This window comes from Aspergillus brunneoviolaceus (assembly GCF_003184695.1).
Source record: "Aspergillus brunneoviolaceus CBS 621.78 unplaced genomic scaffold BO95scaffold_64, whole genome shotgun sequence".
Lineage (NCBI taxonomy): Eukaryota > Fungi > Ascomycota > Eurotiomycetes > Eurotiales > Aspergillaceae > Aspergillus > Aspergillus brunneoviolaceus.
In genome coordinates, this window is record NW_020290794.1 from 67277 (window position 1) to 92979 (window position 25703).

The 25703-nt window shown below is 54.5% G+C and overlaps 9 protein-coding genes across 9 annotated transcripts; 6 read left to right on the top strand and 3 right to left on the bottom strand.

The window, feature by feature from the left end:
- Window positions 1-42: 42 nt before the first annotated feature.
- On the bottom strand, window positions 43-1794 carry BO95DRAFT_484663 (putative glucan 1,3-beta-glucosidase precursor). The gene is made up of 2 exons (XM_025590362.1): window positions 1707-1794; window positions 43-1635 (listed from the first exon to the last, which is right to left on the bottom strand). The coding sequence occupies exon 2, from the start codon at window positions 1293-1295 to the stop codon at window positions 114-116; it is 1182 nt and encodes a 393-aa protein (XP_025439023.1). The 5' UTR covers window positions 1296-1635; window positions 1707-1794; the 3' UTR covers window positions 43-113.
- A 208-nt stretch (window positions 1795-2002) lies between these two features.
- BO95DRAFT_445927 (alpha-L-rhamnosidase) lies at window positions 2003-4946 on the top strand. Its single transcript, XM_025587254.1, has one exon. It carries the CDS (start codon window positions 2153-2155, stop codon window positions 4901-4903), a length of 2751 nt encoding a protein of 916 aa, XP_025439024.1. The 5' UTR covers window positions 2003-2152; the 3' UTR covers window positions 4904-4946.
- Window positions 4947-5495: 549 nt separating this feature from the next.
- Window positions 5496-7520, top strand: BO95DRAFT_517066 (sugar porter family MFS transporter). The gene is made up of 3 exons (XM_025591869.1): window positions 5496-5982; window positions 6055-6504; window positions 6564-7520. The coding sequence occupies exons 1-3, from the start codon at window positions 5934-5936 to the stop codon at window positions 7511-7513; spliced, it is 1449 nt and encodes a 482-aa protein (XP_025439025.1). The 5' UTR covers window positions 5496-5933; the 3' UTR covers window positions 7514-7520.
- A 1330-nt stretch (window positions 7521-8850) lies between these two features.
- Window positions 8851-12245, top strand: BO95DRAFT_420483 (uncharacterized protein). Its single transcript, XM_025584530.1, has 4 exons — window positions 8851-9319; window positions 9371-9683; window positions 9737-11409; window positions 11473-12245. The coding sequence occupies exons 1-4, from the start codon at window positions 9090-9092 to the stop codon at window positions 12233-12235; spliced, it is 2979 nt and encodes a 992-aa protein (XP_025439026.1). The 5' UTR covers window positions 8851-9089; the 3' UTR covers window positions 12236-12245.
- A 2942-nt stretch (window positions 12246-15187) lies between these two features.
- BO95DRAFT_370636 (maltose permease) lies at window positions 15188-17003 on the top strand (the record flags this gene model as incomplete). Its single annotated transcript, XM_025582923.1, has 5 exons — window positions 15188-15388; window positions 15439-15699; window positions 15753-16001; window positions 16051-16357; window positions 16423-17003. 5 exons carry the CDS (start codon window positions 15188-15190, stop codon window positions 17001-17003), a joined length of 1599 nt encoding a protein of 532 aa, XP_025439027.1.
- A 353-nt stretch (window positions 17004-17356) lies between these two features.
- Window positions 17357-20072, top strand: BO95DRAFT_517069 (uncharacterized protein; the record flags this gene model as incomplete). Its single annotated transcript, XM_025591870.1, has 5 exons — window positions 17357-17447; window positions 17712-17862; window positions 17914-19055; window positions 19230-19863; window positions 19964-20072. The coding sequence occupies 5 exons, from the start codon at window positions 17357-17359 to the stop codon at window positions 20070-20072; spliced, it is 2127 nt and encodes a 708-aa protein (XP_025439028.1).
- Window positions 20073-20309: 237 nt separating this feature from the next.
- Window positions 20310-21543, bottom strand: BO95DRAFT_420490 (tyrosinase family protein; the record flags this gene model as incomplete). Its single annotated transcript, XM_025584531.1, has 4 exons — window positions 20310-21030; window positions 21086-21208; window positions 21268-21393; window positions 21446-21543. The coding sequence occupies 4 exons, from the start codon at window positions 21541-21543 to the stop codon at window positions 20310-20312; spliced, it is 1068 nt and encodes a 355-aa protein (XP_025439029.1).
- A 317-nt stretch (window positions 21544-21860) lies between these two features.
- On the bottom strand, window positions 21861-22559 carry BO95DRAFT_517071 (uncharacterized protein; the record flags this gene model as incomplete). Its single annotated transcript, XM_025591871.1, has 4 exons — window positions 22230-22559; window positions 22106-22179; window positions 22011-22055; window positions 21861-21957 (listed from the first exon to the last, which is right to left on the bottom strand). The coding sequence occupies exons 1-4, from the start codon at window positions 22308-22310 to the stop codon at window positions 21861-21863; spliced, it is 297 nt and encodes a 98-aa protein (XP_025439030.1). The 5' UTR covers window positions 22311-22559.
- Window positions 22560-23581: 1022 nt separating this feature from the next.
- BO95DRAFT_484669 (putative MFS multidrug transporter) lies at window positions 23582-25613 on the top strand (the record flags this gene model as incomplete). The annotated part of the gene is made up of 5 exons (XM_025590363.1): window positions 23582-23876; window positions 23939-24433; window positions 24486-25241; window positions 25333-25372; window positions 25468-25613. Exons 1-5 carry the CDS (start codon window positions 23655-23657, stop codon window positions 25611-25613), a joined length of 1659 nt encoding a protein of 552 aa, XP_025439031.1. The 5' UTR covers window positions 23582-23654.
- Between the last annotated feature and the right edge of the window lie 90 nt (window positions 25614-25703).

A 25703-nucleotide genomic window follows, 5' to 3' on the forward strand; every position in this document is an offset into this window, starting at 1 on the left:
ATAATATTCGAGTATAAATATTCTTCAGCTTGAAAGAACTATCTCCGAGCTCTATGGACACACGCTGCATAACATATTTACAAAATGATATCCACTACCACCAGGCAAACGCCTTACACGCATTTATAGTTCTTGCTATCGAGATGCACCAGGCCCAGATCGATGAAGCCCTCGAAATTCCAGTAGTCGGTCTGGTTACCCTGTCCACTCACGGTTCCATTTCCATAGAACTTGGCCGTCCAGTAAGAAGAGCCTTGGGTGTGCTGGTGGAAGGCATGCAGACCGGTGTTGAGGTTGCGTTCCCGCAAGGCAAACGTATTGTTGGAACCGGCCTGGATGGCCCATTCGCCGACAAAGACGGGGAACTTGCCATCGCCCGCGACGGACTTGGCTCGCGTGCAGATGTCTTTCGCCAGGGTGACGGACGTGGCATTCGTATCGTCGAACCAGTAGTTGTGAGAATCGAAGACGATGTTGGCATCGGTGGAGAAGTTGCCGGACCAGAATCTCTCGCCCTTGAAGCTATCCTGCAGCATGACGGGGATGCTGGGGTTCACTGCGGCGACATGGTCGATCACGGCTTGGTAGTATTTCAAGAGCCAGGCCGCTGCCTTGTCTGTCAGCGCGGCGGGGGTACCGAAGACAGAAAAGTCTCTGTTGTCGACGGCTTCGTTGGCGGGTTCCAGGCTGTAGGATTCGGGGTGCCCGGAATTCTGAATGTAGTCGATCACCGCGTCGACTGCTTGTAGGGAGTAGTCGAAATTGGTTTGGTTGTACCACCAGCCGTAGTGGCCAGTCGCCTCGCCGATCGTCAAGCCATTGGTGCCTCCCGGCAGTCCATGAATGTCGACAATGACATGCATGCCATATTGTTCAATAGCATACGTGGCGATCTCAGACAGGTACTTGGTTTGGTTGCCCGAGTAGAGCTGGGATCCGGGATAGTGGATCCAGGCAGCGTAGGTGGTAGGGATCCGCAGTGCAGTGATCCCAACTTCTGCAAGCTTGTCAACATCGGCGGTGGTGATCCAAGTGGCATAGTGTTCCTCGAAGACGGGTCCGCATTGTTGACCCAAGTTCTCGCAGAAACCCCATTCATCTGAAGCCCCTCCAGCATATTCAGCCCACCATGCACTGTTGATGGTCGACTCCTGCACCAGCCATCCGCCAAGGTTAGCTCCGTGGGCTTTAAACTGTCGCCAGTTGACGTAGCTGGAGCTTTTGCGGGAGGTTGTAGGAGCTCCCAGTGCTGTTGGGAGGGCCAAAGCCGCAAGGGCAAATCCAAACTTTCCCATGATGTATATGCGAGTGCAACCTAGACTAATAGATTGCTGACAATGGATTCAGGCTGTCTGGCTCTCCATTTCGAACAGCGAAGCAGCGCAATTTATGGTGCGAGCACAGGCTCCGTCGACGCGAATCCACAGTCCGAACCCTCAGCCATCGCTCCGTTGATTCTCTTGGAATTTCCGTAGTGACAAAGAGGATCGCTTGCTAAGAAACTAGCAAGCTCGCCAAGTCAAGCGAGAGATTCCTTCAGCCTTTCGCCGGGTGCCGACCCGTGATATCGTTGGCAATGGATCGACAGTAGACGGATGTCCCGTATTCACCGGAAAGTCCGACTTGTCATGGATTCTGCAGCAACACGAAGATTAGACAACGAATCTAATTGTAGATTGGAGGTGGGGTTAAGTTGGATCACACACTACCAGACTGCCAGAAGGGCGGCATGTGGTCATAACTCCATGCAATAATGGTCCACGACAGACCAGGATTCCCCGTGGGGAAGCAGAGCTGGTGGTCGGGGAAATGAACGAGCGGGAGAACCTCGGAAGAGAAAACCGGCAGTTGCTGTTGAGCGGTGACTAAGTGATTACTGACTAAGACACCGAAAAGTGCCACGACCCAAAGCGGTCTAGACTAGTTTCACCCGCGACGGTCTTTCGGGGTCAATTCACGCGAGTTTCTCGACGCTCTCCCCTCTTCTTGCCCCTCCCCACACTGACCACTGACTCCATTATCGTCCCACTTTTATGGAGGGGTAACTGGAAATGCTTCCTCCTGGGGCTATGAGAATGGGACAAAATGAGAATACCTCCCAGCTTGGGGCAGTCCTCATGACACTCGCCGAAACACACTCGCTACACCTACCATGGAGATAACGCGCTGCGGAATTCATGGTTTCCATGAGGTTCTGGGAATCGACGTCGACGAGATCCGCTTCTTCTGGCTCATCGCATCCACCCAACCAAATGCCTCGCAAAAAGCCTACCGCGTGGTACTGACTACTGACGAGTCGAGCCTGCGTGATGACATTGTCAGTCCCTCGAAACTGGCCTGGGACTCTGGCTACGTGACGAGCAATGAGCAGCGCAACATCATCTGCAAACCCGACAACGGCTTCCAGTCGACTTGCAGCTACTACTGGCGAGTGACCGTCTGGGATCAATCGGATCAATCCTTCCACAGCGCACCAAACCACTTCTTCACGGCCTACCCCCGTTCTCATCTCCTGCCTCCCTACAGCATGAACCAGACCTACATGCCTCATACCGCCCTCATCTTCCGCACCTGGTTCGAGGATGAGCCCAACCGCTGGAAGGCTGTGTGGATTGGCGACGGAGGAGACAAGCCCATTTACGTGCGCAAATCGTTCGACCTCTCGCGGACGCCGGTACGCGCCATCCTATTTGCATCGGGACTGGGTCACTTCAATATGAGCGTGAATGGCCGAACGGCCTCCGACCACCGCCTCGATCCCGGCTGGACCAACTACCACCGTCGTGTACAATTTACCTCCTACGACGTGACTGCCCAGCTGCAGAAGGGCCAGAATGTGCTGGGCGCTCATGTGGGCAATGGCTTCTATGCGGGTGACAAGGGCGATGATCGCTTCTTCTGGCCGATGTACGAGGATAATACCTATGTCCGCTACGGCAACGAGCTGTGCTTCTTCAGTGAGCTGCATTTGTTCTATGAGGACGGTGAGCACACCACCTTGATCTCTGATCCCACTTGGCGCGTGAGCAAGAGTGCCACCACACTTGCCAACATATATGCCTCCGAAACCCACGATCGCCGCCTGTACCCGACCGGCTGGGACGCCCCCGGATTCGACGATGCGCACTGGGCTCCCGCCAAGCCTCTCACAGGACCACGAGGTCACATTTATTATCAGACTCAACCTCCCGTCGTGCTACACGAGACCTTTAAGCCTATCAAAACCCACAGCCCAAGCCCTGGCATTGTCTGCTATGACCTAGGGCAGAATGCATCCACAATGGTTGAAGTTGTCGTTGAGGGTGCCGCGGGTTCCGAAATTATTGTCCGATACAGCGAGACAGTCAAGGAGGATGGCACTGTTCTAATGCCGGATCCCTTGTTCAAAGAGTTCGAGACGGGTGTTTTTTCCCGCATCTATCTGGCCGGCACGGGCGCCCCTGAGGTGTGGGAGCCGGACTTTAGCTTCACCAGTGCACGTTATATCCAAGTAGAAGGTGTTTCACTAGACGGGGAAGATGGCCACCCGAAAATCATATCGGTTGTTGGCCGCCACATCTCATCTGCTGCAAGACAACTAGGAACGATGAAGACCGATAAGGAGGATGTGAACGCCTTGTTGAATGCATGCTATTGGACATTTAGCAGTAACCTGTTCAGCTACCATACCGACTGTCCACAGATTGAGAAATTCGGCTGGCTGGAGGTCACCCACCTGCTGGCCCCCGCAACACAATACATCCGCGACATGGAGTCCCTGTACACCAAAATCCTGGATGATATTCTTGACTCCCAGGAACCCAGTGGATTGGTTCCTACTATGGCTCCCGAAATTCGCTACATGTGTGGACCACTCCACGATACCATCACCTGGGGCTGCGCCTTGTGTTTCCTCCCCGACATCCTTCGACAATACTATGGCTCGACACATGTCATCGCCAAGGTCTTCCCCGCGGCAGTGCGCTATATGGAATACATGCGCACTAAGGAGCGACGGGGAGGATTGATCGAGCACGGCCTTGGCGACTGGGGACGGGGCATTGCCCACGGCAATAACCAGGCTAACATTGAGACGGCCATCTACTACCGCTGCCTGCAGAACGTGGAGATGATGGCACGGGAGCTGGGCGAGACGCAGAAGGCCGACGAGTTCCAGCAATGGGCGGCGCGCATTTACGCCGCATACAATCACCACCTCCTCGTCACCGACGACCCCTCCCGGCCGCATGCGTATTACACCTCGCTGGACAACTACCCAGAGCGCGACCGGGACGCAATTGCGCAAGCAATAGCGCTGCAATTTGGGATGGTGCCACAAGAGCATCGCGCCGATGTTATGGCCGCCTTCATGGACGACGTCGCTGACGGCCGCATGCGGTCCGGCGAGATCGGGCTGCGTTTCCTGTTCAACACGCTGGCGGATGCCAAGCGTCCCGATCTGGTGCTGCAGATGGCTCGCCAGGAGGAACATCCATCGTATATGCGGTTCCTGCGGCGCGGGGAAACCACCCTGCTTGAGTTCTGGCAGGATGCCTGCCGCAGCAAATGCCACGACATGTTGGGAACCATTTACGAGTGGTTTTACGCCGCCGTGCTGGGGTTGAAGCCAACCGGACTGGCGTATCGGACTTTTGTGGTAGACCCACCCTACGAAGTGGAGTTCGACCACGTTCAGGGCAGCGTGGACTGTCCTTACGGCTTGATAACTGTCGAATTCACGCGCGATGCGCAGGGTGCGGTGACGCTTAGTCTGCGTGTGCCGTTCGGGACGACGGCTGTCGTCAAGCTGCCCGAGAACGCAAAGAACTCGGCTTATCTTCGAGCCGGCGAAGCAAAGCAGTCTGTGGAGGGCGATGACGTGCGACTAACCCACGGCGAGTATTCTGTTTTCGTGCAGCTGTAATTATGATAAATATGTATATAGAGGCTAGACTAGTTCAATGGGGAGTCATTTCGATTACCAGTCATCGTCATGGTCCGATTTTCTCCGCCAGAATCGAAGTTTCGTGGAGTCAGATGATCCCGATGCGAGCATGGACTCGTATCTCGGTCTGAAGGCCACCGAAGAGTACTTCAATCCTGGCGAAAGTCGAACTCGGCATTAGTGTGTGAGTTGGTCGGACATGGCCAGGATCGTTAAGCGAATAGATCCAGCAGTGTGAGGGTTGACGACACCCATTGGGCAGGTAGGGATGGTCATGGTAATTCGGGGAACGGTTTCCCGAGCTTTTTTTCCCCTCCAGAATCCCCACTCATACGAAAACCGGAGGCGAGGGCAAGCCGTGCAGAGGCAAATAGACGGTCAGACACCAACCAAGGGCGTGTGCGCTTCCACAATCTTTGAAGCAGTTCGGAAAATCCGAGTCTGCCCAAGCTTTAGTCGACTTTAGTCGAACTTGGCGGGCGAGGCTAAACCGTCTTGGAACAAGCCACTTCCCGTCTTAGGGCTTGCCCCCCCCCATCCATCTCGATTGTGACTGCGTTTTGCGGTGTCTCGGAGATCCGACTACCTTGGGCATAACAGCCAACTTCCAGTGGCATAGCTGTCAGCCATCCAGAACTCTTCCCCTCCCCATGGGGCGTGACCCGGTCTCGGGTGAGAGAACCCCGAATCGGCTTGAATCGGCGCTGGTGCTACCCCAGATCTCATGACGGCCGGCGCCTACTCGGCTATTCCCCACGGCAAGTAGCCAGGCTCGCTGCTTACCATGGCCCATGGGGGACAAGAGGAATGAGACGACCCCAGATTTGTCCCGGATTTTGGCCCAGACCCCCAGTCAACCACGCTAGATATTGCTTGTCGGGGCTGGAGTCAAGCCAAGAGGTCACCCGCCACCCATGGCCTAGCGCATTGCAAGCTTCATATAAGATGCAGACTCTGCCGTTTCCTCGAAAAACCACAGAAGATCAACGTCGTCTGTCTCTCTAGGAAAATGACTAAAATTTCGACATTGTTGTCCGCTGTCTTCTTGGCCATCGGAGGTGAGTTTGTCATGTACCTCATACCTGCAAGTTCAGATCATGGGTATTGACACGAGTCTGGTCGATCAAAAGGCTTTCTCTTCGGCTATGACAGCGGTATTGTCACCTCGACCATCGCCCAGACCGAGTTCATCAAGTACTTCTCCAATCCTAGTGACACCGTCACGGGTGGTGTCGTCTCCGCCTTTCAGGGTGGCGCCATCTTAGGCACTATCATCAACATGTTTACCGGCGATAGACTGGGCCGCAAGCTGTCCGTCTTCGCCGGAGCCTGCATCTCCGTGTTCGGATGTGCGTTGCAGGCGGGCGCCGTCAACATGACCATGCTCATCATCGGCCGATTCATCGCCGGAGCAGCTGTGGGCATGCTGACGTCTACTGTGCCTATGTACGCCGGTGAGATGGCCGAGGCGCAGACCCGCGGCATGATGTCTGGCCTGCTGCAGTGGATGTTGAGCTGGGGATATCTGGTGGCGCAGTGGTTGGGCTATGGATGCTCTTTTAACAACACCGCCTTCCAATGTATGTTCTGTATTCTCTTGCTCCCCCAAACGTTTACTAACCTTTGGCTGCTTCTGCAGGGCGCTTTCCACTCGCCTTCCAATGCGTCCCCGGCGTTGTGCTTATGTGTGGTGTGTGGTTCCTCCAAGAATCCCCGCGGTGGCTCATGGAACAAGACCGCCACGAAGAAGCATTGGCAACTCTCCACAAGCTCCACGGCGACGGAACCCCCGAGAAGACCAGCTACATTGAGCTCGAATATCAGGAAATTCGGGACACGATCGAGGCGGAACGTGCCCACAACTCCATCACATGGACATCTATCCTGACCAAGCCCTCCTGGCGGCGTCGCCTCATTCTTGGCTGCGGAGTACAAGCTTTTGGTCCTCTATCGGGGATAAATGTCATAAATTACTATGCCACACGCATCTATTCGAGTTTAGGGTTTGATACGCGCACGACGCTCATGATCGTTGGCATCTCCGGCGCTTTGTCGATTGTGTGGGCGACTATCGGTCTCTGGGCGCTCGAGCGCGTTGGCCGGGTCAAGCCACTCATCATTTCTGCCGCTGGCATGGCAGGCGCACTGGTGTGTAACGCCGCCATGTCACAGCACTGGAACGAGAACAATGCCAACCAGCTCCGCGCTATGGTGGCCATGAACTTTGTCTTCAGCTTCTTTTATACCGCCCCGGGCATCATATCCTGGGTCTACCCCGCCGAGATCTTCCCTGTGGACATCCGCAACCAGGGCAACAGTTGCACCACCTTCGTAAATTGGTCTGTGAACCTCATATTTGCGCAGTTCTCGCCCACTGCGCTGACGAACATTGGGTTCCGGTACTTCTATGTCTTCTTCGTGTTCAACATCATCGCCATGATTTGCTATATCTTCTTTTTCCCCGAGACGAAGGGGAAGACGCTGGAGCAGATGGATGCGCTATTTGGAGACGATCTTCCTGCGGTTGGTTGGGAGAGGGAGGAGAAGGGCCCTGAGGCAGTGGCTGTCGAGGATACGTCCAAGGAGTAGTCTGGAGTGTATCATGAGATCTTAATAGCCTGATTACCATCTATCATACTAGTATAATGCTTACTAAATGAATATGTACTGTCCATGACTTTAGAAGATTTGCTGAGCCCTAAGTATGAGGTCCTCCAAGCATACTATGTAGCTTAGGTACTGTAGGGGGAGATGAGGAAAGATGCACTGGAAGGAATTAAAAAGGGCACGGAGAAAAGGGACGGGAAGAGGGCTTTCTTATGTACTTTTTATTGTCGGCTTCAAGATCATCAGTTTTGAAGCTTGGAACAGGGTCTTTCTGCAATACATTCGATTTCCTGGATGGTGAGGCCCATAGGGTTCGGTACCTTGACCGAGTGCCGCCTACTCCGGCTGGATAGATGGGCGGCCACGCTAATTGGTGCTTCGGCCGACAGCCGAGATCCAAGCACGTGATCGGATTTTGTTTCTGCCTCTGCTTACCGCTCGATCCCGACGCCCGCTTGCCAGGTACGTAACAACTTCCAGCATGTTGATCGCGAGCTAGTTTACTAGCATCTTCCACTTAAGCTGATCATCACAAAGTCTGATCTCTTGGAATAGAGTCGTTATTGTTGATGCAATAAATTTCTTTGCTCGCTCTAATTGCTGACCTCAGCGCTTTGCTTCTATCATAAATCAGCTAGAGAGGGTTGCAAGATCGTGACATGCCAGTAAGTTCGCTACACCTGACCGAGCTTGGGAACTAAAGTACTGACTTCCTCTAGCTGTGGAAAGGTTTTCTGTTACTGCTGCGGCGCTTCCATCTAAAACGGGTATTGCAGCTGTAAAGGCTGACCGAACCGAAGGGAGCGATTTGGGGGTCGCGACGTACTCCTTTCCCTTCTCTCCCCAGTCGCCCATCTTTGGCGAAAGCTAGAGGATTGGTTATTTTAGGGGTATCTCGATCTTGCCAAGTGAGGTCTGTGTTGCTAATTCTGCTTGTACTCTACGGAGTACTCAGTAGAAAAATGAGTGAGTAGTGATCCACATCCAGGTTTCAGTCAATTTCGACAGCTATAGACTATTTAGGTCTAGTGTGTTTGTTAGTGAATCAAAATTGTGCTTATGTCATTGGCATTGTCCGGTTTTGTGCGCTGGGATTACATCAGCCCAGATCGATGACGCACGTAGATGTGCACAACCTCTGCATAACGGGGGGGTTAAGAGCATAAGCTGCATGCGAACAGCAAAGATCAGCCCGACTATTTCACTAATCATAAACTTTATGGGCTGCAGATCGACTTGGATTTCCGAACACAAACTCGAGGCAGGTGAAATAAACTCGCCTCGCCCCCACGTGTGCTCAACCGTCTGACATTTCCCTCCCCTGAAGTCTATTCATCATCCCTTTCTTGCCTTCCATCCTCGGTTCGATATCATCACGCCTGTCCAACACTAGGCACTCCTTTCTACTCATCTCGTTGGGTAAATATTACGGTCGCTCATCATCAGTCTCACATCTCCTTGAATCACCATTACAGAAGGGAATTCATCCATGCAGCGCAGAGAGAGGTCTGTCGGCAATCACTTTGTCCCTGGGTAAAAAGCAACCAACGGTGACACCATGGCCGACACAAACGAACACCCGCCAAGGAACGATGGGAGATCTTTAGAAAAACTTCAAGAAACTGTTCTGAAGGGAGGGAAAAGGCGCCTGCCGCCATTCCTTGACCATTTCAACGCGCGCGATCTAAAAATCCTTTTCCGCTGTTGGGTCGCAGCCTGGGTGGCTTGTTTGTTGTTCCTGATCAGTCCATCCCTGTCGAGTTTGGGACAGGCTACTTTCTTCGCATGGTAGGTCGACTTGACTGTTCTTCTGCAATGCGCGCTAACTGCTTGCACCAGTCTTGTATTGCTTATGCTCCCGCCCTCGAGTGTGGTATTTATCTACCTCCTTGGAGCGCTCTCCCTATACCTGGGTGTCTGCTTGGCCTGGGTATGGGGCGTCATTACGATGAAGGCTGCCTACGCGGCCAGATCATCTGCAGACACGCAAGCGCAATTGCTGGCCCTGGAGCAACTCGCCGCGCAACAGGCTAACGCAACCGGGCAACCAGTCGCCAGTGTGGCCCAGGTGTTGGTTTACAATGGCCACATGCTGGATGCGCGAGTGACGGCGGTCACTTACTGTCTCATTTGTACTTTCATATATCTCATGGTATGACTCTGACCCACGCTCGTTTACCCGGTCAGTAATAATCGTGCAGACAGGCACGCCTCCGAGCCAGCAATCCGAAAGCAACCTTTACGGCGATTTTCGCCATCATCATATCGGACCTGTTTCTCACGTATCTGCCCCTGCTTCCCTCCTTCAACGGCACACTACCCCTTGCACTTGCTAAGCCGGCTGGCGTGGGCATCGGCCTGGGGTTTGCCTGTTCGGTGCTGATCTTTCCGCAATCCACATCTCGAGTCGTTCTCAACAGCATGGAGGATATCATTGAGCTGCTCACTCACCCGCTAGCGTTCACCTTGGCGACCCTGGGAAAACGTGATCCAGACCTGAATATGGCGCAGTTGCGCAAGACACAAGTCGGAATCATCGGCGAGTACCGGAAGGTCGAGCCCGCCCTAGCTTTCTTGCCGTTGGATTTCTCGATCGGGTGTTGGGGCGCGCAGCATGTGGGAACTCTTAAGGAACCTGTACGACAGGCTATCGGAGCCATTCTCTCCTTGCTCGAGTTTCACATGAACCGCGTCTCCGGCAAGGCTCGCGCACGAGAAGTCCTACAAAAGTATGCAGACCAAATTGTGTCGCAAGATGAAAAGGCCAAGCCTTCGCGCGAGGTGGGACGCCACCAGCTGCAGCAAATGGCGCGTTTGCTAGATGGCCTGCGCAATTCCGACAGCGGACCTATCCCGGAGGAAACCCTTCAGGCATTCGTGAGCGCTGCTTCAAAGGCTATTGAAGCATGTGTGGCTGCGCTGGGGGCTGCGAAGGATTGCATTCACATGGCAAAAGGCCGACCGTGGTTTCGGCGCTCTTCGCCCTCGGCGCGGGAGGAATTGTGCCAGCGGAGCCGCCAGGCTCTCGAAGATCTTCGCGCAGTGCGCCAAACCTTTATTCGTAACACAACAGAGTCGCTGGTTAGCTGCTACGGGCCGCTAATGGACGGGAGACCGGGTGAGGACGCTGACCGTCACGCCAAGAACTTTGGAGGCATTGTAGTTGGGATGGTGTTCGAGGAACTCATAGCCAACGCAATGGATAAAACCGAGTCCTTACTGAATCAAGTGCTGAACATCTTCCAGAGCTCCCAGCGAACACGAGTGTGGTGGCCATTGAGCCTCAAAGCGTTTGTATCCTGGGTGTCAGGCAAGGGCAACAAAGCCCCTGCCATGGCTCAAGTCGCAGACGACGATCCAGAAGAACAGGCCGACGCAACCAAATCAGTGCAAGAAAGATTGCGGCTGAGTCGTGGATACCGCGTCAAGCGCCGCGGTCTTCCTAGTCGCATTATTCTGGGCACGTACCACTGGTTCACATCAGCAGAAGGACTCTACGCTTTACGTATGGTCGTGGTCACTATTGCCATTGGGATTATTTCTGCTCTACCCAGTACGGCGGGCTTCTTCTATCGCGAGAAAGGTCTTTGGGCTTTGATCATGGCGCAGACAGGTCTCTTGCCGTACATGGCTGATTACTTATTTTCTGTCATTGCGCGCGTTATAGGAACCGTTGTTGGCGGCCTCTTGGGCTTGCTAGCATGGTATATCGGTTCAGGCAATGGACCGGGCAGTCCCTATGGACTAGCGGCTATCATGGCTGTGATGCTTGTAATTTTCCTTTGGTCGCGTCTTTTTCTGCCTCCCAGCCTCCTACAGGGGAGCATCATGGGAGGTGCTACGTTTTTGCTTGTTGTTGCGTACAGCTACGACGATACGTAAGTACCCTCCAAGTCGCAAAGCCCTTGTCCTGCCGTGATTGACTCTGACTATTCATGCAGCCATATCCCAACCTATGGCAATCCAGGCGTCGGATATACCGTCTTCTGGCGCCGACTGCTTCTAGTCCTGATCGGCGTCGGCGTGGGAACGGTAGCTCAGCTGTTCCCGCATCCTCCCTCCGCTGCGAAGCATATCAGCAAGACCCTGTCCACGTCTATCCGCGCCATCTCAGATCATTACGCACTCCTCCTGTCCTGCTGGGGCCGAGGCCAAGAAGACGGTCGCATCCTCGCCGAGCCAATCTCCCTCCAGATGGCCGAGTCCCTCGTGCTGCTCAACGGGCCCATCCAGCTTCTGCGGTACGAATTTTCCAGCTCGCGGTTCGACAGCTCGAGCATGGACCAAGTCAAGCTCCTCTGTCACGGGTTGAACCGGAACCTCGGGCGGCTGCTCTCCCTCTCCGCGTCCTTGCCGCAGGAATACCAAGACCGCCTCGCGCGGATGACAGGGCTGCTGGACCATCGCTGTATCGGCGAGATCATGGCCGTGCTGAGCGTCTGCGAGCAAGCGCTGAAAACAGGTGATGCTCCACCGGAGCTCTTGCCCACCCCGCTGATGCAGCGGTCCATGGAGTACTGGCACGCGCACGCGATGGATACTCTGCTGTCGCCGGAGATGCTGCGGGAGGAGGATTATCGTCGGTACTGCGTGGGGGTGAGTGCCTACGTTAAGTTCCTGAGTACAGTGGACGAGCTGGTGCTGGTGATTAAGGGTGTGTTGGGCGAGTCACATCTGGTCTCTTGGGAGCAGTCGGAAGTATGAGGCGGGTGTGGTATAGGTTGTAGCTTACTTTTTGGAGAAATATATATCTCTAGGATGCTATAATGCATATAATATCAATTTAACCAAGAGCCTACCAATAGAACGGTGCTATTGTGTACCTCTGCTGACTAGCTGAACCGCAAATGCCAATAAAAGTCTTAGCAAGCTGTAATTGAGCTTGACAGGGATTGTACGCAATTAAAAAAAAATTGCGTTCGCTGGGTCAATGACAAGATACTGCTTAGACAGAGGGCCGTGATGCCCCCCTCCAATGACTCTTACTGCGTCTTCTATTCGTATCTTGACTGTTTCTCTATTCTTTAGGACTCCGTAGGGCTTTTATCTACGATCGTTTTATATACGAGTCGGCATTGAACTCTGCTGCAATCGCTGCAATCGCTGCAATCGCTGCCAAATGCCAGCTCCAGACCTCACCCACCGTATCCTGTGATTTTGGTCAGCATAAACCGCGGCCTCCTCGAGCGCCTCCCCAATTTCAACCGAGGTTTCAACCCCGTGGTGCCTTGCCATACCAACACCCAGAAAAATCCCAAGCATAGGGACTCAGTCCCAACCACTGATACCCCAACGAGAATGATGTTGGTGATGACTATCCCCAATCAAGTCTTCCAAGGCACTACGGACTCCATAAATCCCACCTCGTCCAGCGCATTTGACTTGCACATCGCCTGCTGGACATCACCTGTCAAGGCCCGTTTCCACACATCCATGTTATAAAACCAATCGACGATGCACTCCCGGTCCCTTTATCCCGGCGTCTGGCTGGCAGCGACAGCAACAGCCCAGCGCGGCCCCGGCGAGATCTGCTTCCCTTATCCGGCGGCTTCAGCGACGAAGGGCTGCCGTGTGTTTCGTGCTGTCCGAATGTGCCTGGTGCGCCGGGGGTAGCGAGTCGTTGTCTTGTAGCGCAGATCTTTGCTTATCTGGATGTGTAGTGTGGCTGTCATAATCCCTGCAAGGTGCAAGGGGTGAGAGTCGTGGTACCGTTGTTGTTGGTAAGAAGGAAGGCGGGCAAGGGGGGGGGGGGGGGGGGGGAGGGGGGGGGAAAAAAAAAAAAAAAAAAAAAAAAAAAAAAAAAAAAAAAAAAAAAAAAAAAAAAAAAAAAAAAAAAGCTCGGAGTTAGTGTTAGTGTGTTGATGGCGCTCAGGATGTGGTGGTATTACGTACTGAGTGGATGGCAATCTCGATATAATGAGATCCTTGCTATAACGGACCGGAGTGGCGTTCTGGATCGGTTCGTTGTAGCCTTGGATACTTGATGTAGTCTGTACTACAGCTTGCGTTGCGAGTGTTGCTTTAGCTCGTTTTTGCCTAAGTCTTCAGGATTTTTAGCGGTTGAGACCTCGAATATCCATGCGTTTCTGTCTGTCAACATCTTCTGTGTTGCAGTCCCCCATAGAGGGATCGGGTTCTGCATGTATTCATCCTCTGAGTGATCAGGCCATCTGGTCGGAGGTATGTTGCGTTGCGAGTAATGATCCTAGTAGACCGTGCATGGAGAGTGAACAGGCTGCAATGGCCGGGTCATATGGCCGGGGTGGTGTCATCATCCGGGCTAACTATCTGTCTCCAAAGGAAGCATGTGATCTGGAGTAACGGTTCCCGACACCGTCGGCTGAGCCATGGTTGGGAACAGCTCGGCTGCCCAGCACATCATGGATAGCTAAGCCTTGGACCGAACAAGGAAGCTCACTTGAAAGCCGGACAGGAGCTGTACAGTGACCCGCGCCTTCCTCCCTTCGGGTACTTCTTCCCTGCTCGGAGGAAGCTTGCTCTGTAACCGAAGCTCTACCATGGCAAGCAACCACTTACAGTTCTCTATGCATATTAAACCGTGGACCTGTCATCAGAACAGAAACAACACACACGCGAGTCACCCCACCTGTTGGCGTATAGCACGAATGAATCTCTCTCTGGATATTAAAGCTGACCGCCACGAGATGGGTAGATCCTGATCGGGCTCGGACAGGCTCGGATGCATCAGGTCGAGACCGCATGCGGCGACCATGTGCAGCAAGCTTCTCTCGGCTGCAACGTCTTGTCCAAATCGTCCTCTTCGATAGGTGCGAAAATTCCCAAATCCCGCTAAGGAACAGCCACAATCTGTCGCCTCAATCTTCCACCAGCCAACGCACGAAGGCAATTTCGCTCAAGCTTCGCCATGCGTCCACCGCCTAACTTTCCCGATGCTTGGATAAGGATTCTGCCGTCTGAGGTCACCTGACCTGGGTGCAGACTGCGGCTGCGGGGGAAAACGCGGGATTCCTGGGGGTGGGCTCGATTCCCACTTTCTTTCTCGATTCTCACTCAATCACCATGTTCTTATCAGTCCATTGGCTCTCCGCAAGCCAGGTTGCGTGGAACATTTTGAACCAACCGATGTGAAATGTCTCGGACACAGTTTCCATCCCCGCAAAGAATGACCCGACACCCAAGCACCCACAGTTCCAGGCTTATCCCAGTTTGGCCCTGGGGCCCCGCATACCCGGATTGAGATTTATCCACAGAAGGCTAATCCCCCGCGGGGTTACCCATCCTCACAGTCTCACGCCTGGCCCTCGCATCAGTCCATCCAATTTCAGTTGATTTCCCTCTCCCTTGCGACTGGTTCGCTAGAACGCCACCAACCCTTTAGCTCCGGATTTCGCACGCCACAACCACCTCCCCTTCCAATCGAACCCTGTTGTCTCGGCGTCTGCCTGCTTCGGGTAACGCTCCCCTGTCGTCTCACCGAAGATGCTCGCTTCCTGCGTCGGGAAAACTGGCAAAACCCCGGCGGGCAAACACAGACTAGCTCCCCTGGCTGTGAATGCAACCTCAGGCTGGGAGGCGTGCAGGCCGCCGAAACTATAAGACCCGGTACTTACCCTTTTTCCCGGCTTGGCTTTCTCTCCTTCCGTGTGGCACTTTGGCATTATCCGCGCTTGCAGTATGTCGACCGACTATGAGAAATCCAAGGGGGAGCTCCAAGGGGAGCACGTCGACGTTGATCATGTCGAGCTCAAGCAGAACTCTGAGCTCATGAGAGAGGCATTCGATGCCGAAAACCGCGAGCATGAAATGGGCGTGTGGGAGGCGGCCAAGACGCACCCCTGGGCTTGCTTGTGGGCTTTCATCATGTGTTTCACTATTGTGAGCTGATCTTCGGTCGATGATTGCCGGATCGCCGCTAATGCAAGTAGGTCATGGAATCATTCGACATGTTCCTGAACGGTAACTTTGTCGCCCTCGATGCATTCCAACAAAAGTTTGGTGTTTCCGTGGCGGGATCGAGTGACAAGGTCATCCCGACTCGGTGGCAGAGTGCCCTGTTCCAGGCTGGCCAATGTGGCGCATTTGTCGGCGTCTTTTTAGCCGGTCCTATAACAAGTCGGATAGGATACAGATGGACGACCATCATTGGCCTGATTCTCATGAACGCCACTATCTTCGTCTCCTTCTTTGTGAGTTGTTCTCTATTCTCCCTCGGAGCTACCGTCTGACGCAATTCAATTAGGCCAACTCACTCGCCCTTCTGACCGTGGGTCAAGCTTTGGAAGGTGTCCCATGGGGTTTCTTTATCGCCAACTCCCCGGCCTATGCCAGTGAAGTTGTGCCCCTCGCTCTGCGAGGTGCATGTACCGCGACTTTGCAGATGTCTTGGTCCATCGGTTCGATCATTGTCGCCGGTGCTACCTACAGCTACAACAAGTATGAGAATGAGTGGGCCTGGAAAGCGCCCCTGGCCTTGCAGTGGATGTTCCCGGTCAGTCAACCCTTGCTTTTGTTCCACCAACTCAAGCTGACCCTTTTAGACACCTCTCCTAATCCTGGTTTTCCTTGCCCCCGAGTCGCCTTGGTGGTTGATTCGTCGTGGGCGTCGGGAGGAGGCTCTTCGTTCCATCAAGCGCCTCGGTAAGGAGAAGGAAGAGGAGGCCCACCAGGCTTTGGCCATGATGGAGCGTACCGTCAAGATTGAAAAGGAGCAAGGCGGGGACCCGACGCTTCTCGACCTTTTCAAGGGTACTGACCTAAGGAGAACGGTGATCACGTGCCTTGTATATGGGGGGCAGAACCTGGCTGGGAATTTGATTGCCAACCAAGCAACCTTTTTCTTCGAGCGTGAGTAATCTCACAGTTCCCGAAACCAAGGATGTGAAGAATTTCACGGCTGATAAACTGCTTAGAGGCTGGCATGTCGTCCGAGCGTGCTTTCCAGCTTAACCTGGTCAACTCGTGCCTCCAACTCGTCGCCAACGGCCTTTCCTGGGTTGTAACCGCCTGGTTCGGACGCCGCACGGTCTACCTCTGGGGCACTGCAACCAACATCGCTTTGCTCTTTATTCTTGGTATCGTCGCCTCGGTGGAACAGAACAACCACACCAACATCGCCCAGGCCTCTCTCGGAATTCTCATCTCCTTCATTTTCGCGGGTACTCTCGGACCGATCTCCTACACCATCATTTCCGAGACCTCCTCCATCCGCCTCCGTGCGCTGAGCACCGCTGTCGGTCGTGCTGCCTACTATGTGGTGGAAATCCCCATGATCTACCTGGCCTCGAAGATGCTCAACACCACCGGATGGAACCTGGCGGGCAAGTGCGGTTACGTCTGGGGCGGTACTGCCTGCGTGTGCTGGATTGTGGCCTACTTCTTTTTGCCCGAGTTGAAGCACCGCACGTACCGTGAAACCGATATCCTGTTCAACCGCAAGGTTCCGGCTCGGAAGTTCAAGACGACTGTTATCGGGGTCGACGAGAACGAGTAAGCGGGAGTGCACTGCGAAAGCTTCTAGAGCGCTTTGTGATTATATGCGCGTGATACCAGCGATGTGATAGTTGATTAATTGATTGATGCATTCTGCAAGTATCTTCATAACCAGGCAATTGACAGGCATGGATTGCTGCAACCTGGAATTAATTGATTTCTTGGTAGCCAGGGTCTCTGAGACGACCGCTTGATAGCAAACAAACACTATGGCACTATGGCTCTGCTGACGCGGAGACTTGTGCCCAAGGCACCAGTCACCTGATGGTCTAGTCCAGCCACCAGCCGAGGCTAGCAAACTACTACTTCCCACCTCAGTTATTATCTGGTTTAGTGGTCGAGATGGAACCAACTATGTCATCAGTAAAGTTTGATGGTTCCAACTTTGGTCTCCAGGTTGCGAACAACAACGGTGGGATCACCGCTCAGCTTCATGTTCCACCGGGTAAGTTGCTCCCGCTGCAGTCAGGTCCACGGTCTACGGTCCACGGTGCCTGTGGCACCTCCCCTAATGTGAAGGCGCCCGCAGCCAGTGCTTCCTCTCAGCTCCCATCTCCTTCTTGGCTTTCCTCTTGGTCTCACCACCAAAGTATCATCGGAAGGCCATCGCCGCAACAGTCGCGAGCTAGCTGTGGCTAGCTGAGTTCAACCAAGTTTTTTTAGTTGTCCTTTTAGTTCCATTGCATCCACTGACAAGATTTCTCCACAGAACGGCCCGAAACACCGCCCCATCCACTCTCTACCGTTCCGTTCCGTCGCGATCCAGACTTTGTTGATCGCGGCACACTTCTCGACCAGATCCGTGAAAAGTGCTCCGCTCCTGCTTCTCGAATCGCGCTTGTCGGCCTCGGTGGCGTTGGGTAGGTCCTCATAACCCATGGAAGACTGACAGCGTTACTGATTCCTCGGAGGAAATCGCAACTTGCCATCGAATACTGTTACCGAGTCCGCGAGAATTTCCCGAGCACGTGGGTCTTCTGGGTACACACGAGTAATGCTGCTCGATTCGAGCAGGGCTTCCAGGAAATTGCCGACCGTGTCAGAATCCCCGGTCGCAAAGATCCCAAGGCCAATATCTTCCAGCTTGTTGGGGGCTGGCTCAACGATGAGAAGAGGGCCAAATGGACTCTTGTCCTAGACAATGTCGATGACGATGAGTTTCTGAACAAGGCTGCTCCTAGTGACTCAGGTAGTACAACTGGAAAAGTACTTTTGGAGTATATTCCTCAGAGCCCCCATGGTTCCATCATCATCACCAGTCGCAGCGCAGCGGTGGCGGCGCGGATTGTTGAGCCAAGGGATATCATCACGATTGCACCGATGCACAAGACGGATGCGCGACTGCTCTTTCAGAAGAAGCTTGATGTTCGAGAGGACTGTACTGGTGATGAGGTGGATGAGCTTATGGCCGCCCTGGAGTACATGCCGCTTGCGATCGTGCAAGCCGCAAGCTACATCAGATACCGCTTGCCACGCTTTTCAGTGTCACATTATTTGCAACTATTCCAGAAGAGTGATCGCAAGAAATTGAGTCTTTTGGATCACGAAGGGGGCCACCTTCGTCGAGACCAAGAAGCGCATAACTCGATCATGATCACATGGCAGATAACCTTCGATCACCTGCGGCGAGCCAGGCCTTCGGCAGCAGACCTGTTGTCACTGATGAGCTTTTTTGACAGACAGGGGATTCCTGAAGCCTTACTCCGACATCAAGAAGACGAAGACAACCATAAGCTAGATCTACGGGAGAAGGGCCTGGCAAACCTGAGTGATGAAGATAGTACATCCAGTCACGATGACCAATTCGACGTCGATGTCCTGACATTGAGAGACTATTCGTTCATCTCCATAACAGGAGTAGATGTTTTCGAGATGCATCGGCTGGTACAACTTGCAACACTCAAGTGGCTTGAAATCCAAGGACAGTTTCAGAAGTGGAGGGAACGTTTCATCGATATTCTCAGCAATGCCTCACCAACAAGTGATTACGAGAACTGGGGGACTTTGCAGATATTTCTTCCGCATATACGAATGGCCGCAACTCAACCACCCGGTACAAAAGACTCTTTAAAAAAGTGGGCTGGACTCATGTATAGGGCAGCGTGGTATGCATGTGACAAATGGAACCTACCAGAAGCAAAACACTTAGCAAGGAAGACTGAAAGAGCATGCAGGGAGCTACTTGGTCCAGATCATCTTATAACGTCTCAGGCCACTAAGATAATAGGCGTTGTGCACGCACAGGCTGCGGAATGGGAAGAGGCTGAGTTCTGTATGTCGAGAGTAAAGGATATCCAGGAGAGAAAATTAGGCCGCGAACACCGTGAGACCCTGAGCACCACAGCCGACCTCGCCAATATATACCTGAGCCAGGATCGATGCGAGGAAGCTGAAAGACTACAACTTCAGGTGCTGAATACCTGCAAGACCGCACTAGGCCCTAGACATCGAATTACGTTAACCAGCATGGACTATCTCTCGCGCATATATCAAAACAAAAAGCAATGGAGAGAAGCCGAAGAGATTCAAGTACAAATAACGGAGGCGAACATCGCAATTTCAGGCCCCGAGCATCCTGCAACGTTGCAGAGCATGGGTCAACTTTCTCCGATCTACCAGCAACAAGGCCGCTTGAAAGAGGCCGCACAGCTGGGTAGACATATTGTGGAGAGTTCCAAGAGAGAACTAGGAGCTGAAGATTTTGAGACATTGATGGGCATGCAACACCTCGCAACCGCATGCGGGCAACAGGGTCAATGGGAAGAAGCCAAAGAGCTCCACACACAAGTATTGTACAGCCAGTTGAAATTGCTGAGCCCCGAGCATCCTTTAATAGACCAGCATGAGCAACCTTGCATTTTGTTTGAAACACACGAATCAACATTCCGAGGCCTTGAAGTTAATGACCGATTGCGTGTGCCTGATGAGATACCACTTAGGCCCTGATCATCCTGATACCAGGGATGCGTCGGACGCACTGGTAGAATGGCAAACCGAGACATGCCCATCGAGACCCGGAGAAGAAGAGGTCTCTACCGAAACCGGCATGCTATCCCAGCAGGAAGCATAATCGTTCCGTTGCCTTGACGTTCGGAATATGCTGAAATCGTGTAAATCACCTTGGGGAAGCAGGAACGCGCAATTTCTCTGATCATGATGTGTTTACTTCTGTTTAGGCTGAATAACAATGGAATCAACCCTCGCGACTCCAGGGACGATACAAGGGCTCTCTGGCTCTGGCATCATGGCTCTCAAGTCTGTGAACAAGCAAATTCGCCCTATCTATTCGGGACGTCACCGAGACAAGCTAAGTATAAGCGTAACAATACTTCCCCGACCGCGAATCCACCACCTCTCCGATCCGCCTCTGGCGATCCAAGACCCCAAAGTCCATCACCGTCTCCAGCGTCACCAACGGCGCGTCAGGAGGGTTATAGATCACCGCCGTCCCATTCAGCGCGTCCCACCGCGCCGCGAAATCCCGCTCCTGCCACAGCGTCCACATGCGATCCACCATGCCATGGTGCAGGAAGAAGGCGGGATCGTGCGGGCTGGCGAAGACATCCAGCATCGCCCCGCCGACCGTCGCATGCCCGCCGCCATGCGACCCGATCAACGTCGCGTTACTCGGGTCCATCACGGCCATGAAGGCGTCCATGTCCGGCGCTCCGAGCAACATGTCCACGCGCTGCTGGGTGTTGAGGATCTGCAGCGACTCGGGTCGGAAGTTCCGGTTCAGACATCTGGGGTTGTAGCGCCATGGATTGGGCGGGAGGGGCCCATAGGATTTCACGAAGTCGCGACTGAAGGGGCCGAGGTGCAGGGTCCAGTTTGCGAAGGGCCCGGCGGTCACGCATCCGCCGCCGGCGCCGGGGGGCAGACACCCGCCGAGGTTGGCGGGGCAGAGAGCGGGGTGTTCGATGGTCGAGGCGTTGTAGATGCCGTTGCCGCCGAGGGAGGTCGGGGAGTTGTCGAAGAGGGGGCTCGATAGGAGGTTGTTGTGGGTGTAGAGCGGCCAGTCCCAGTATCTGCAGCATTGATTAGCTTGGGGGGTTGGTGGTGCAGTGGGGAGGATGGGCATACGGTTGTGCGCCAGTGTATCCGCATTCTTCGCGGATGGCTTGCTCCCACAGCCAGGTGAAGTGGCGGTGCCAGGGGAGGAGGAGCCCGTTGTTGTGGATGACGAGGGTGTTGTTGATGTGCGTGCTGTCGGCGTGTTAGTGCTTTGCTGGTCTGGGAGTTTGAGTCGGAGGTGGGCGGCTCACATCACAAAATCATCGATGCGATCTCGCGCCCCTGGGAATCGATCGCGAGGGAGGCGCGAAGGCCGACTGCGCATACACCACAGGGCGTCGATGTAGTCCGTCCGCTCTTGGGGTTTCAATTCCTGCCTGGCAAGGGTCAGAGAATCCTAAAATTCTATCTGGGCACGGAGCGGAGTACCATTCCCGACGAAGTTGTGCGGTCTCTGGATGACAACGCGACTGGGGTGCCGCCAGCACAACGGTGGCGGCAAGCAGGAGAGAATTGAAGATGCGCATCTTTGACCGAACTGCCGAGTCACCTGTCCTCAGGCCGAAAGACTTGCGCGACGACTACGAAGAACTGCACCTTATATACCCCACGGGGTCCAGAGATCAGGCAACCTCAACTTTCGACCCTGCATGCTGGGTACACAGCATGAAGGACGACCCGGGCATTCGCAGCAGAGCTATCCACCCATGCCAGAGAAGCCAACATGTCGGCGTCTCGGGACAATTCCGCTTCGGTTCAGAAAAAGCAAAGCTGGCTATTGGCAATTATTTCCATTAGACGGGTGTATAGTGCATATGATACATCAGATCGATCCTCCCCGCCGCTAGTAACACTCGATACTGTCGATGAAGGGAATCGGGTCGGAGGAGGTGTGTAGGCCTGGGTTGAGCATGGTACTCCGGCCAGTGCAGCCGATCGCACTGGTCGCTGTCAGTCACCTTCCCTCAATTCTCTGGTCCGGGGTGAAGCTTACGTGAATAGTCGACACGGCCGCGACAAGAACACGGTGTTGACCTCCCTGTAACCTGTCAATTTCTGCTCGGGATATCGACGATCGATCGCACTTACTCTTCCGAGAACTTCCAGCAGTCGTTCAAAGGCACCTGCATGGACCGACTCCCCTCCGTGGTCTCGTATCCGACCTGTCGTCTGGTCAGTGTGCGGTTGAGGGTTGGCTGTCTGCGCGACTCACGGTGGTCCATTCCATTGCGCTGCTCACCGCTGCGAGGAGCAGCGCGCCCAGGGACAACGACAACGATTTGATGGCAAGCATGGTGGCGGTGGCTGTTGGAGAGATCACCAGGGTCTGATTCTTTGGGGAACAACGAGGACGGTGGTGGACTGTCGCGGGCGCTCACTATCTGACACGTAGTATTTAAGCTGTCGAGGGCGCGGCAGGACAGGCCCTTTGTTGTGGTTTGGTCACATCCCTTGCGTCGATCGGGCGGCGCATTCCAAGCGCGACCCGGCGTCACGGTGGTGGTCGAATACGAGGTTGTTGATTCTATGGTTTGCTACTCAGTACTGAGGGATGGTTGAGTCCATCAGCAGAGAACTGTTTTAGCCTCGTTGCGATCGATACGTTAGGTCTGGTGTGGTCAGGTGACTGTCGCACACGGCCGTTTGAAGTTGTTTACGATCGGATCTGAGAGCGAACACGGCAGGTCGACCCCGAGACTCGGAATCTCACTTGATTTACCCCGTCTGGGGTTTCAACCTTTAAATTGCCGAGGTTGAGCAGGGTCCAATTGCGGGTGAAACATTATCCTCAGGGCCACAAGAAACGACGTTATATACTGTGCTTATATCTCCGATGCAGAGGTAGTGCATTCTCCATACTCGCATCTGATTTTCTCTTCGCTGCAAAGCAGCGTTTTGCACAGTGCGATGCATGTTGTGCGTGTGGCGATCCAAGCCATCGGAAAAGGGTTGAGTCATCAGGGCGGATAAATATCCGCCACAGTCAAGCCTCAAGCCTTAAGTCTTGAATCAAGCTACCTAAGCTGTGCCATCCGTAACTTAGCTGGCAGCCTGGCACCTTACCACTGTCGAGAGACTCGAGGCAGCGAAACACAATGTGAAGGGCCCTGGGAAGGAAGCTTGGATCCCAAACTCGGCGTGCGGGGTTGGCACGTGGACCAGCTCGACTAAGGCTCAAAACAGCCATCCGGGAGTTTGGCTCGGGAGTTGAAACTCCCTCATCCTCGGCTGGACGGCTGACCACCTCGGCTGCCTCGTCGAACGGTATTATATAACGACCCTGACAGCCCCAGGCGGGCGTGACCGGCAATGTTGGCGGCCTCCTATCTACCGCCGATCCACCGCGTGCTCGCTTGCTGGGCAATCACAATGGGCGGCACTGACCGGGGGATCCACGTCACCCCGTGTGGGCAATCCAGCCCGTTCTAGAGGTCCTTATCTCGGCTAATTGTGGTTTGCTCCCCGGGTTTGGCCCGCTGCGGGTCCGAAAGGCGTGGATTCGCCCCCGTGGGGAGGCGAGGGGAGGGGAAACGGGAGGGTCCGGGGTCGAGGGCAGGGGGATTTCTCTTTATCTCCCCTTCCCCAGGTTGACGTGGGCCTCATACGATGCTGAGAGCTGTCACCCCATCCTCCCATCATGCCATCTATCGAAATGTCGACCTCCTCGCCGGAAGACCTATCCGGCAAAGCACACTCGGACTACTTCGAGACGACCGAGAAAACCGCCTACGTCTCCGATGCCGTCGAGTCACTGTCCGAAGCCCACAAGGCCTACCTGATCGAACGCCATGGCACCCTGGAACTCGATCCGGTGCCGAGTATGGACCCCGCGGATCCGTACAACTGGCCCGCATTCAAGGTAGAACATCTCACCTGGTGCCGTGTCTCGTAGAGAAAGCTGGGGATAATAACAATGAGCAGAAAACCTTGAACCTGGTCCTCGTCGCCTTCCACGCCTGCATGGGCACGTTTACCGCGGCGGCCATTATCCCTGCCTATGAATCGATCTCTGAGGACCTGGGGGTGAGCATCCAGCGCACCAGCTACCTGACCTCGCTGCAAATCGCCATCCTGGGCGGCGCCCCGTTGCTGTGGAAGCCGCTGTCGAACCGCTACGGCCGCCGTCCGATCTTCCTGCTGTCGCTGGTGTTGAGCTGCGTGTGCAACATCGGCTGCGCCCGCAGCCCGGACTACGCCTCGATGGCGGCGTGCCGCGCGCTGGTCGCCTTCTTCATCTCGCCGGCCATGGCGATCGGCAGCGCGGTCGTGACGGAGATGTTCTTCCGCCACCAGCGCGCGCGCTACATGGGGATCTGGGCGGTGATGGTGACGCTGGGGGTGCCGATCGGGCCGTTCATCTTCGGGTTCGTGACGGAGCGCGTGGGATACCGCTGGATCTTCTGGATTTTGGCTATTGTAAGCGAGCCTTGCCTCCCCCCAACCTATCTCCCACTGACCGTTCCTCCAGACCAACGCCGTCGAATTCATCCTCTACCTCCCCTTCGGCCCCGAGACGCGCTACGTCGGCACCGACCTGCACTCGTCAACCACGTCCACTTTCAAACGCGAGTACCTCACCCTCTTCCACCGCATCGACCCGACCCCCTTCCGGGCGGCCGAGTTCTACCACCCGCTCACCCTGTTCACCAACCTCCGCGTCCTGATCGCGGCCGTCGCCTACGCCATGGTGTTCCTGTTCGGGTCGGTGATGAACTCCGTCGAGGTCCCGCAACTGCTGCAGGTGAAATTCGGGCTGAACGCGCAGCAGCTCGGCCTCCAGTTTCTGGGGTTGATCATTGGCTCCCTCCTGGGCGAGCAGCTGGGCGGCGTGCTGTCGGACACCTGGATGAACCTGCGCGCCAAACGCACGGGCGGCCACCCGCCGGCGCCGGAGTACCGGCTCTGGCTGAGTTACGTGGGGTACCTGGTGACGATGGCGGGGATGGTGGTGTTCCTGGTGTGTACCGCGCAGGCGGAGCAGGGGAAATGGACGGTCGTGCCGGTGGTGGGCACGGCGATCGCCGCGTTTGGGAATCAGGTCGTCACCACGGTCATGATTACCTACGCCGTGGATACGTACCCGGCTGATGCGGGGAGCGTGGGCGTTTTCATTAATTTCGTAAGGTCGACGTGGGGGTTTATCGGGCCGTTTTGGTTTACGGATTTGTTTGAGAGTGTCGGCATCGCGGAGAGTTCCGGGGTGGTGGTGGCGTTGATTGTCGGGGTCAGTGTTCTGCCTACGGTTTGGGTGCATTGGCGGGGTGGGAGGTATCGGCGGGATTAAGTGGTTTATACATTATACACTGGATTGTTAGGGGAGTGGGTTGCATGGTAGGGAGAATGTCTTGGGTAGAGGTGCGTTTGTATATAGATGTGCTCGTTTGTAATCCAGCTACGGTTTGAGACTTGACCCTTACTTTAACTCTGAGTTAATATGCTGGATGAAGTAGGTCTTGGGTTTCTGTCAATAGTAGCTGCTACTCACGCACCGTATGCTCCTTCAGATTCTTCAGCTTCCCTGCTAGATCTCTCGTTTCTCCAACCTGATAGAGCTACGATCGTCCGTATAAAACCCATTCAAACAAGAGCAACCTAAACAATCAAGAGACCCCGCTTCCGCTCTCCAAACTAGGCCTGAAACCTCCTAACCTCGAAGAACCCCTTCCAGCTTCAAAATCACCCCCCC